Raw genomic sequence first — 13356 nt, forward strand, 5'->3', positions numbered from 1 at the left:
TTCCCTTGCCACATTCTGCCCCCCCCCCCATATCCCGCATTCCTCCTCACCTTCAACTACCCCACCACATGAGCAAACTTCTCACTGTTTCTCCAAGAGTTATTGGAATATCCCCCAGGCTGAGCACCAAAACACACTAGGATCCCGGGGAATTCCCCTGGTCCCCACCCAAATTATTATGGTACCATGGGAATCCCCTCCTACTCACTGACCCCTATGAGCACCAATAACTTGCATTTGTAATTATTTTAAATCAACTTTTTAAAAATATGTTACAATACACCACTGGTAGAGGCGATATAGAGTCATAGAGATGTACAGCATGGAAACAGACCCTTCGGTCCAACTCACCTGGCTTATTCGTAGGAATACCACTGCTGTGTCATAAGTCTTTTGACATGCATTTATATAGGGTTATTAGTATAGTAAAATGCCTGAAAGCATTTCCCAAATGTGTTATCGAACAATATTTGACACTCCGCTATGCATTATGGAATATCGTCAAAAGCTTTACCAAATCAGTATCTTTTTGGGTAGGTTTTGAAGGAAGATAGGGGGTTCAATTTCCAAAGGGCGTTTGATAAAATGCTATACAGTAAACCCATCAGCAAAATTGAAACTGGTGAAATAAAAGGCGTATGAATGCAACAATGATTAGTGAACAAGAAACAAAAAATAATGAATGTCTTTGTTTGGACTAGACCATATACAGTGGGGAATTCCACTGCACAGTATTAGCACATTGCTCTTCTTGATCCTTATTTAATGATTTAGACTTGGGTGTACAGGGCACAATCAGGCTATGTAGAGGACAAATCTTGGAAGTATTATGAACTGTGAAAGAGCTGGTGGAATGGTGGATGCATGATAAAAATTTAACACCGGTAGAAAGCATTTGGTTGACAAACAAATATCTAAAGGGTACAATTCAGATAGAGCTCTGGGAACAGACAGACCTAGGGGAATATATGTACAAATAAAGAGTGGGAGAATTACCAGACTGGTTATATTTGATGACAGTCAGAATTTTTGGGTTGGATTATTCTGATTTGGTCAGTGTTCAGGGACAGGAGAGTGTGACACTGAGTGAGGGAGGGAAGGTGACCCAGATGACAGATCTTATACTTTGTAGATGTGCAATGTGTTTGAGGTTCCGTCAACTTAGCTGGGTGAGACTGGGAGTGACAGCAGGATAAACTAGCTGACCATGTTACATTAAACCACTCAAGGGGTGATTAAGAAGATATATGGTGGAAGTAGGGGACATATGGTGAGGGAGATTGACACTGTTCTTTGCAGTAAAGTGCATGAGTCCATAAGTCTCTGTTGCCCACCTGGTGCTAGGGCTCAGGGCATCTGCTAACAGCTGGAAAGGAACTTGCAATGTGAGGGAGAGGATCTAGTGGTTGTTTTCTGTGTAGATACTAACAATGTAGGCAGGACAAAGAACGTAGTTGTGCGTTATCAGAATGAGGAGCTAGATAACAAATTAATAAAGAGAACCTAAAGGTCATAATCTTTGCATTATTATTTGAGCTACGTGCGAATTGGCATTGACAAATCAGATCAGAGAAATTAGTTTGTGGCTAAAAGAATGTTCTGGCAGAAATGAGTTCCAGTGTGTGCACCATTTTTAAAGAAAGTGGAATCTGCACCAATGGGATTGCCTCCACCTGAATTGTGCTGGGGCCTGTGTCTTTGCCAATTGCGTAGCAGGTGAAATAGAGAAGATTTTAAACTGAAACAAGGCTTCAAATTTGGAATAATGCTGTAAATCAAAAAATAAGCTCAGGTTCAAAGAGAAAGGTATTACTATGGGAAATAATAAACAGACTATGACAGGAATAGAAAGTATTTATCATGTCCTCCCATTTCTAAGAGTCACCTAACAGGTAAGATTAAGATTTACAAAGAGAATAAAAGAATAACGCTAAAGGCTCTATCTGAATGAATGTAGAACATAACAAGTACTGTGGACAAAAGGGAACCAATGGATGTATGATCACTTGAATTTTTAAAAGAATTTGATGAGGTGGAATATCAAGGGTTAACTACAGAAAATAAAAGCTTATGTCATAAGAGATAACGTATTAACATGGATGAAGGATTGATTAGAAAACAGAAATCAGAGAATAGATGTAAATTAGTCTTTTTCAAGTTGGTAGGCAGTATTTCCTCCAAGTTCCTTTCCAGCTTCAGGGGCCTCCAAAGTCAGTGCATGGCAATGACTCCCTGAACTGGAAGTCAATGCCACAGCTGGTGTGCTGATGTTGATCACCATGCACAGAACAGCAGAGCAGCTGTGTGCATCTTCAGAAATTAAGATTAGTTCCATGAGGGGAACAATTACCCACCAGTAATCAATGTCTTAAGAAATTTGAATTTTAGAACAGAAAATAATAACCCAAACATTTAAAGCATGGACTCATAGAGAGGTAGAGCACGGAAACAGGCCTTTCGGTCCAACCCGTCCACTTCGACCCCATGTCCTAACCTAATCTAGTCCCATTTGCCAGCATTTGGTCCATATCCCTCTAAATCCTCCATCTTCATATGCCCCTCCAGAAGCCTTTTAGATGCTGTAATTGTACCAGCCTCCACCACTTCCTCTGGCAGCTCATTTCATAAATGCATCACACTGCGCATGAAAAGGTTGCCCCTTAGGTTCCTTTTAAATCTTTCCTCTCTTACTCTAAACTTATGCCCTCTAATTCTGGCCCTCTAATCCTGCTCTGATTTGCCTTTCCAAAATGCAGCTCCTCACATTTATCTAAATGAAACTACATCTGCCACTCCTTTGCCCATTGGCCCATTAGCCCATCTGATCAAGATCCCGTTGTACTCTGAGGTAACCTTCTTCACCATCCACTGCACCTCCAATTTTGATGTCATCTGCAAAGTTACTAACTATACCTGCTATGTCACATCCGAATCATTTATATAAATGAACAAACAGCAGTGGACCCAGCATTAATCCATGTGGTGCACCGATGCTTGTGGCACACCACTGGTCCCAGGCCTCCAGTCTGAAAGGCAACCCTCCACCATCAGTTTCTATCTTCTACCTTTGAGCTATTTCTGTATCAAAATGGCTAGTTCTCCCTGTATTCCATGAGATCTCACCTTGCTAACCAGTCTACCATGAGGAACCTTGTTGAATGCCTTCCTGAAATCCAGAAAGGTCACATCCACTACTCTGTCCTCATCAATCTTATTACTTCTTCAAAAAACTCAATCAAGTTTGTGAGACACAATTTCCCACGCACAAAACCATGATGTCTATCCCTAATCAGTCCTTGCCTTTCCAAATGCATGTAAATGCTTTACCTCAGGATTCCCTCCAACAACTTGCCCATGACCGATATCAGGCTCACCGGTCTGTAGTTCCCTGGCTTTTCCTTACCACTGTTCCTAAATAGTGGCACCATGTTTGCCCACCTCCAGTCTTCCAGCACCTCTCAGCAACATTTTTATAGAAGTGCTAAGTATTAGAGTGAATCCAATCTAAAAAATCTTATAGAAGACAACAAAATGCTATAAAGTCTATTTTATCGTTTCAACCATTGTGAGGCAAACTCCAAGTCCATTGTCAAATGATTGATGGAAGCAGGAACAGGAGGAGCATTTTTCTATGCAGTTCATATTTCAAAATGATTTTCTGTTTATTTTGGTAAATTCTTGGCACATATTGGTAAATGCTTGATCTCCGATACAGTACACACAAAAAAATCTTTGGTACCTGTTTGGATAGAATTAGTCCATTTTAAACACTTGGTCATGATAATTATTTTGTCTAATCTGAGCTTTTCTAATGGATATAATACCTTGAGTGGTTATTATTATGAGTTGCATTATGAATTGAGTGTAGAACTGATTTCCCACGGAATTAGGTTAGAGGAAAATATTAGAAAGGTGCTGTCTTTTCTACTGGAAGAAGAATCTACAAAATCAAACTGTTCTGCTTTGCTATGATAAAAATTTTGCAGTCTCTAAATAACTACTTGTATGATTGAATCGCACAGGCCACGACAGAGACAAGTAAAAGTTACTGGCCTGGTACACTTTGACATTAACATGTCCACCTCCATTAAAGTATCTTTTGTTTTGCTTCTTACTCACCCAGCAGGTAATCCCGACATTTTAAAATCACTTATTACATAAAGAAAATCTTTATGATGTACTGACCTTTCATTAATTTAAATGCATCTCTTCTGTTCCTAATATCTGGGATTCTGGAGAAGTATTCTGGATTTATCTCGGTTCATTTGCCCAACCTAAGGTGCTTCATCATAAAACATTTATCTATAAGAAAGAAACCGCATCAGTTTACAACAAATTCCGAATGACTGTACGTTAAGTACATTTTCCAAAAGATAGATGATGTGATTTAAAGTAAGACAAGTGGGGTTTAGTAATTTAAATTAGATAACACTTAATTCAGAACTGTAGTTTTTGCATTTGGGTCATTGGACCTTGGTGTTCAAGTTACTTAGATTAATTGATGGAATAACAAAATAGATGGAATAATTGAATCAGATAAATTGAGTAAAATCTGCATGCTCAATCTGGTCTCTCTCCATTTGGTGTGATCTCTCAGTGACCCATCTGGGTGATTGTGTTTTTATATTTGTGTTTCTTTAAAAGAGTGTGAAGGGTCACTTATAAACAGCAGAACTGAACATTGTCATATTAGTTTTGGAGTGGAGTCCTGATTGGCATTTTGCCAGATTCTAATACTGGATTTTATTGCTAGCAAGATTTTTTTCAGGCATTTCTGTAAGTGTTACGTGAAGGAAATCACTGCTAGGATTTTCCTGTTTATCAGAGGAAGCTTGAACATGAAATTTCTGTTATGGTCTCACCATTCATAAAACTTGCAGGTGTAGCAATTCACAACTTTGAGCAGCTGGATTTTAAAGAAAACAATTTAATTGTTATGCCTAGTCATAAATTTGACAAGATTGTATCAAAGCTAATATACGCAGCATGGTCAGATACTGAGGTCTAATAAGTGAATGAAATACAAGTAAATGTCCTCTCATATTAAAGTGGTTTATTTTCAAAATAAAGAATGTTAGAACATTTTGTGGTTCATTTATGAAGCCAGTAATGTTTAAGATAATTGAAATCTGTTGGGACCAAAGATGGAAATATCCTAAAGGCAAATGTAAAGGCTTTTATACGTGACAACAAGGGGGTAGAAGATCATGTTTCAGCTGCACGATTGTGGTAAAGAGATATGAGATAAAAGTGAGTACATACAATTACATCTTCAATTATATGCTATAATTCAACAATATAAAGGAGTGACAGTGAAATAGCTTTCAGGATTTCAATAACCTATTCCTGTTATTTAAAATTTGGAGATGCTGGTGTTGGACTGGCAGGGGCAAAATTAAAAATCTCTCAACACGAGGTTATAGTCCAACAGGAATAAACCTGTTGGACTATAACCTGGCATTGTGTGATTTTTAACTCTGTTATTTAAGCTGTTAACAAATTCATAAAGATTATGTATATCCCTAATTTAGAAAAGCAATTTGACGTACAAGAAAAAGCTGCATTTTGCACAAAAGAGGGAATGTGCCTTTCGCATTTGCTCCTCAAATTTGCCAACTTTAACATTCACATCATCTTCCTACCAGTTACTCACCTCATGTTACACTTTGTGGAACCTCCTTCATTAGTTAAGCTCTTCCCAATCAACTTATAACCAGCATCTCCATTAACAGCTTCTCTTCTGTCGAATACTGTCAGCTTTTGTATCTCTGGTGATATATCTTTGATTCATTGCTATTACTTACCTGCTTGATGTCCTTAGAATATCATTTGGGATGGGGGTGGACATTCAGATCCAGCTCCACCTCTCTGTCATTAATCTTGATCTCTCCATTGCTTCTGTTGTCATACACCTTGTCAGGTATTGGTTCATCAATGATACACAGTTTCTTTGAATTAGCCATTGAAAACTTAAGCCATTCATTCTCTTCAGCCTTGTCAAATGAGCTGGGCATTTGACGTTGGCAAAAATTTCATCTCCCTCTCTGATCAGATTGCAAGCGATCTCAGCATGTAACTAGATCCAGAGCTGAACTTCAGTCCACATATCTTCACTGTAGCATAGATTCATGCTCACCGTAGCATGGATTCATGCTCTCCATAACATTATCCAACTCCCATACCTCAACCCATCCACGACTGAAACATTCAGTTCATACCTTTGTTTCTACAATATTCAGCTCTTTTAATGCCCTCTTTGGGGTGGCACGGTGGCTCAGTGGTTAGCACTGCTGCCTCACTGCACCAGGGTCCCAGGTTCGATTCCAGCCTCGGGCAGTTGTCTGTGTGGAGTTTGCACATTCTCCCCGTGTCTGCGTGGGTTTCCTCCGGGTGCTCTGGTTTCCTCCCACAGTTCAAAGATGTGCAGGCCAGGTGAATTGGCCAGGCTAAATTGCCTATAGTGTTAGGTGCATTAATCAGAGGGAAATGGGCCTGGGTGGGTTACTCTTCGGAGGGTCGGTGTGAACTTGTTGGGCTGAAGGGCCTGTTTCCACATGGTAGGGAATCTAATCTAACCTCTTGGCTGGCCTCCAATCCTCCACTCTCCATAGATGTTTGCTCATCTGAAAGCTTTGTTGCTGTTATTCAATCCTGTATTGAATCCTGTTCACCAATTACTTGTTATCTTTGCACACTTAATATAGCTTTGGGTTCCTCGGCGCCTGTGTTTTAAAATTATAGTTAGATGTCTTCAAAGCCTCAGTATCCTTATTGTATAATCACATCCAACACTAACCACCATCAAATGGTTTTCCTTCATTTGTCCGGTTTTGTGAATCCTCATCACTCTTTCTTGAAATAGAGAACTCTCGACCAGTAAGCCTAACTTCGGTAGTGAGGAAAATTCTTGAATCCATTACCACGAACTTCATAACAGAGCATTTAGAAAGCAGTGGTAGGATTAGACAGTCAGAATGGATTTATGAAGGGGAAATCATGCTCGACAAATCTGTTGGAATTCTATGAAGACGTAACTAGTAGCGTTGACAAGGATGAGCCAGTCGATGTTGTATATTTGGACTATCAGAAAGCGTTTGACAAAGTCCTGCATAAGAGATTATTTTGTGATTAAAGATCATGGGATTGGGGAAAATACATTGAGATGGGTAGAAAACTGGTTAGCAGAGAGGAAACAAAGAGGAGGAATTAATGGGTCCTTTTCAAGCTGGCAGGCAGTAACTAGTGGGTGCCACAGGGATCAGTGCTGGGACCCCAGCTATTCACAATGTATAATAATGATTTGGATAAAGGAACAAAATGTAGCATCTCAAAGTTTGCAAATGATATCAAGTTGGGTGGGAGGGTGAACTGTGACGAGGATGCAGAGGTCCTTTCAGCATGACCTGGACAGGTTGGGTGAGAGGGCAAATCAATGGCAGATGCAGTATAATTTAGATAAATGTGAGGTTATTCACTTTGGAAGCAAAAACAAGAAGGCAGATGACTACATGAATGACTGTGAATTGGGAGAGGGTAGTGTGCAGCAGGATCTGATTGTCCTTGTGCAGCAGTGGCTGAAGGTAGGCAAGCAGGTGCAACAGGTGGTAACGAAGGCAAATAGTTTGTTGGCCTTCATTGTCAGAGATTTCGAGTACAGGAGCAGGGATGTGTTGTTGCAGTTATACAGGGCCTTGGTGAGGCCACATCTAGAAGATTGTGTGCAGGTTTGGTGTTCTTTTCTGAAGAAGGATGCTCTCATTCTCGAGGGAGTGCAGCAAAGGTTTACGAGGCTGATACTGGAGATGGGAGAAAGTGAGGACTGCAGATGCTGGAGATTAGAGTCAGTAGTATGGTGCTGGAAAAGCACAGCAGGTCAGGCAGCGTCAGAGGACCAGGGGAATTGATGTTTTGGCATAAACCCTTCATCAGGAAACACTTCAGGGCTGAAGCCTGAAACGTCGATTCTCCTGCACTTCAGAAGCTGTCTGACTCTGTGCTTTTCCAGCACCACACACTCAACTCTAATTCTGGGGATGCCAGTATTGATGTATGAGGAGAGATTGACAAGGTTAAGATTGTTTTCGCTGGAGTTCAATGAATGGTGGGGGGGGGGAAAATCTCATAAAGACTTATAAAAGTCTAACAAGACCAGACAGGATAGATGCAGAGAGGATGTTCCAGCTGGTAGATGTGTCCAGAACCAGGGGTCACAGTCTGAGGATTCGGGGTAGACCATTTAGAATGGAAATGAGGAGACATTTCTTCACCCAAAGAGTGGTAAGCCCGTGGAATTCATTACCACAGGAAGTAGTTAGTGGCAAAACATTGAATGCAGCTAGGTGTAGCACTTGGGGCAAATGGGATCAAAGGTTATGAGAAGAAAGCACGATTAGGCTGTTGAGTTGGACAATCAGCCATGATCGTGATGAATGGCGGAGCAGACTCGAAGGGCCAAATGGTCTCCTCCTGCTCCTATCATCTATGTTTCTATGTTTCTCATTGTCCAACTTGTCTTCAGTTTAGGTCCTGTGTTTTGGAATATATGCTGACATGCTGGCAATTCAATTAATTTTCTCTAATCTTATTCTCAATCTGTTCTGAAAACCTACAAACAATACAATGCTTGAACAAAGTTTATTTTGTTAAAATCAAGTCTGCTGAAAAGATAGTGAAGGAGGAGTTTGGTATGATTTCCTTTATTGGTCAGTGCATTGAGTAGTGGAGTTGCAAGGTCATTTTGTGGCTGTACAGGACATTGGTTAGCCCATTTTTGGAATACTACGTGCAATTCTGGTTTCCCTCATATAGGAAGGATTTTGTAAAACTTAAAAGGGTTCAGAAAAGATTTACAAGAATGTTGTAAGGATTGGAGAACTTGATATATAGAGAGAGGCTAAATAGATTGGATCGTCAGAGGCTGAGAGGTGATCTTATAGAGGTTTATAAAATCATGAGGGGCATGGATAGACAAGTTTTTTTTTCCCCTGGGGTGGGGGAGTCTATAACTAGAGGGCATAAGTTTTGGGTGGGAGAAGAAAGATTTAAAAGGAACCTAAGGGGCAACTTATTCACACAGAGGGTGGTATGTGTATGGAATGAGCTGCCAGAGGAAGCTGGTACAATTGTACCAGTGGAGGCTGGTACAATTGCAACATTTAAAAGGTATCTGGATGGATAGATGAATAAAAGGGTTTCAAGGGATATGGGCCAAGTGCTGACAAATGGGACTGGATTATGTTAGGATATCTGGTCTGGTCGGCATGGGCGAATTGGACCGAAGGACGTAAGTCATTAGACTAATTTGGTGCAATGAGTTCAATAAACAATTTTCTATGTTAAAAGCATAAATGTCGATGCTGGAAATCAGAAGCGAGCAAAGCTGAATAAGCTCAACAGGTCTGGCATTTGTGCAGAGAAATTGAGTTAAAACTTTGAGTCCAGTGTGACTTCTCTTCCTCCCTGAAAAGGGTATGAAAGTATTTCTTTTTAATACTTTTCACAGGTGGAGGAAGAACAAAGTGAACAAATGATTAGTGCAAAAGACAAAGGGGTAGTTGATTGTGGTGATAGAGAAAATGAGATATAAAATGGATATAAGTTAAATTGTGAAAGGGAGGGAAAGGGTCTTGATTACTGAGAGCCAAATAAAAATCCAGACAGGATGAGGCTGTTGAAGGGAGGGAGAAAGCATAAGATGAATGGTGAACAGACATAATGTTAGTTTCTGCAGTTATTGAATTCAATATTGGGACCTCAAGACTGTAAAGTGCCTAAGCAAAAAAATTAGGTATTATTCCATGATCTTGGAGTGTGCTTCATTGGAAAATTGCAGCAAGTCCAGGACAGAAATTTTACGATGAAAGCAAGATGTTTATTCAAAGGGCAAACAACTCGAAAGTCAGAGTCATTCCTACAGACAGGGTGAAGGTGTTCTGCAATGTAGTCACCCAGTCTGTGTTTAATCTTGCCAGTGTAAAGGAATCCACATTATGAGCAGTGATTGCAGGACACTAGATTGAAAGAAATCTCCGCCAACTTGCGGATTGTTTCAGAGAACATCTCTGGGACACCCGTTCTGACCAACCCCTCTACCCTGTGGCTGAACACTTTAACTCCCTTCCTACTCCCCAAAGACATACAGGTCATGGGCCTCTTCAATCACCAAACCCTAACCACCCAATGCCTGGAGGAAGAACGCCTCTTCTTCCACCTTGGGACCCTCCAACCATGCGAGATCATTGTGAATTTCACCAGTTTCCCCATTTCCCCTCCCCCCACCTTATCCCAGTCCCAACCTTCCAACTCGGCACCACCCTCTTGAACAGTCCTACTTGCCCATCTTCATTCCCACTTATCTGCTCCACCCTCTTCTCCGACCTATCACTTTCACCAACCAATCACGTTCCCAGCTACCTTCTCACCAAACCCACTTCCCTTCCATTTATCTCTCAGTCCTCTTGGCCCACAAGCCTCATTCCTGATGAAGGGCTTATGCCTGAAATGTCGATTTTCCTGCTCCTCAGATGCTGCCTGTGCTTTTCCAGCACCACAGTCTTCGACTCTGATCTCCAGCATCTACAGTCCTCACTTTCTCCTAGATTGAAAGAAATACACGTAAAATGTTGTCACCTGAAACGTGTTTGGGGCCTTGGGCAGTGAGGAGGGAGAAGGTAAATGGGCAAAGCTTACACCTCCTATGATTGATTGTATGGAGAAGTTTCATAGAGTGAGGAAGTGTTAGGAGTGATGAAGGAGTGCATTACGGTGTCATGGACGAAATGGTCCCAGTGAAATGCTGCCGGTGCAGGGGAGGGGAACATGTGTTGGTGGTGGCATCTTGCTGGAGGTGGCAAAAATACCATAGATGATACTGGGTAAGCACACAGAATTGGAAGCGTTATTTTTAAAAAATTACTGTGACCTGTAATGAAATACGCTTAAGTTAAGAAAATACTTGGTTTTAAATCAATATGCACTGTGCTTGGAAATGTTTATTTTCATTGAGGAAGGTAGTATGTGCTGGGTCATTTGAGGGAATACAAGATAGATGTTGTCCTTAGTAGCTTTGTTTGGTTGTACTGTGAAAAGCAGCACTTTTTTTTATTTTGGAACAGTATCAACAGCATTATAGAATAAGTAATAAATTGTGCATATGCAGTTGTCTGGAAATGTTTTATGATTTGATTTCTTGCTGTTGCATCATTGAAAGTGGAAAATATATTGGGTTTCACAGAATTTGGGGAAGAGTAAGAGGATGCTTCTTGGTCTGGCCAGCAAAAACAAAATGGTAACCAGTGCCCTTCAAAAATAACTTGTTGCTACTATCTTGATACGACTGATCGAAAGAAGTTAGAATTATAATTTTTGAAACAGGACAGGAAATGGAACAAATAGTGTGTGTGTGGAGACATGGTCCTGGAATTCTGTCAATTTGTTAGCATGATATTGAATGGATCTTAGCAAATTTTAATATGAAAAATGTTTATACAATGATAGTGGGAGTTGAGCCATGAAATTAGGTCTGTTGATATCTTTGCACGACATAAGTGTTCTTTAGAAATCAGTTGCATTTATGGAATTGTAAAACAACTTCATGATTGCACAAGCTTTTGTGTGTCAAAGTCACTTGGCAATAAATAGTCATCTTTATTCCTGTCCAATGAGATTTTGTGCCAACTCCTACTGGGTCCAATACATTGTATTTCGTTATCCCCTGCTTGGGCATTCTAATTTCAGCTTGTTCATTAGGTGGAAATGACAAGGTAACTAACAAGAACAAAGCAATTTTAAACTTAAACCACCTGCTCCTTTTGTCTCTTTTCCTTGCAGCTGGTATCCCATGAGCAACATTTTCTTAGGTTTGTTTCCTGAAAATTGAATGTAATCGCATTTGCCTACTGTTGTCTATTATACTTGTTTGATTGAGGAGGTTGTAAAATAAAGCATCAGCAATTCTCAATATGATAAAATATGCAGCTTCTGAAGTGTAAACAAAAACAATTCATCTCGGAATTATTAAACCATTTTTACATTGAGTCGAATTGAAAGTATCCTTTCTAATAATTCTTTAACGTCTTCGCAAACGTGTATGAAATGTACAACAGATGGCAACAAAACTAATGATAAAAATTGTTCCTACAAAACAGACATTGCAGTGACCGCTACTATTTTATTTTCTACAGTGTCCCAGAGGAGCCAGCACAGTCAAAGAAGGCAGCAAAGAAGTTGCAAAAAGAAGCAGAAAAGGCTGCAAAGAAGGCAGAAAAACAGGCCAAATTGGTCAGTTTGAAATATTCTTGAATGTTTATGGTTCAATTCAAATTTGATTGATGGATGACAAGAAAATTCAAATTTGTAGGTAGAGTTTGTGCAGTTTTTAATACATTCAATTTGCAAAATGAAAAGCAAAAGCTTTGCAGATTTAATTTTAAAGATGTTACTGGAACATGAGCCTTTGCTATAAACTGCAACCTTTTGCTCACTTGAGAGGTGGGAAGTTAACACTGTCGATTTATCAGTAAGGGCAGGAAACATATTTGTAAGTTAATTTATACGAAGTATGTTTTCTTTTGTTCTTTGCCAGTTCTTTCCACTCCTTTGCAGATTTGGTTAATGCTGCATACTCATGCTGATGGATGTCAGCGCCCTTTGGTGTCCTGTTTAATAAACAAAATTTCTTGTTACTGAGTGCTTGCTGATTGTTTGACCATGGGGAGTACTTCAACCCAACTTAATGTCATACTCTCAGAGATGGATATTTTACAGTATGTCACTGGATAACAATGAGATGATTTTTGTTTGGCTATCTGCTTTATCCACCATACCTTGCACTTCTCGTCCTGTCTTAAACAAGAAAGCTATGGTTCTCGATTATTGTACTTGAGATCAACTAACAAATTAGAGATCTTGGGTTTAATTGGGACTGGTTAGCCTGTTTCGTTCAGCATATGTCAACTAAATCATCAGACTAACTATTCAAACTCTGTTTTGACAAAATTGCTTCAAATTTGCAAAGTAACAGAGATACTGGCTACATGAAAACTGTGATTTTTCTTTCTATTTGACAATCATGACACGCAGTACATCTGCCTTTGATCCAGATGTTTGGGAACATATTATTCCAACATTTCCAGTTGATATGAATTTGGTTGTTATAGTTCAAAGGTTGTTAATTTTTCTCTTGAATTAATGTTATTTATTACAGGCAGCAGAAAATCAAGCAGCAACTGAAGAGGTATGTGGTTATCAAATTGAAAGTTTTTAATTTTTAAAACAAACTTGAATATAACTAATCTTTATGGTAGCTCAAATGAGTCACTTTTAAAAAATGTCTTCAAATTCTAATTAAGATTTACG

The 13356-nt window shown here is 39.7% G+C and overlaps 1 protein-coding gene across 1 annotated transcript in view; it reads left to right on the forward strand.

Annotated features, from left to right (window-relative positions):
- The window catches only part of dars1 (aspartyl-tRNA synthetase 1), a 91548-nt gene that overhangs the window by 9205 nt on the left and 68987 nt on the right, over positions 1-13356 (forward strand). Inside the window, exons 2-3 of the mRNA XM_043694024.1 lie at positions 12183-12279; positions 13205-13234. Of these exons, the coding sequence (XP_043549959.1) occupies positions 12183-12279; positions 13205-13234 (127 nt within the window). The remainder of the gene's footprint in view (positions 1-12182; positions 12280-13204; positions 13235-13356) is intronic.

This window comes from Chiloscyllium plagiosum, chromosome 7 (assembly GCF_004010195.1).
Source record: "Chiloscyllium plagiosum isolate BGI_BamShark_2017 chromosome 7, ASM401019v2, whole genome shotgun sequence".
Classification (NCBI taxonomy): Eukaryota; Metazoa; Chordata; class Chondrichthyes; order Orectolobiformes; family Hemiscylliidae; genus Chiloscyllium; species Chiloscyllium plagiosum.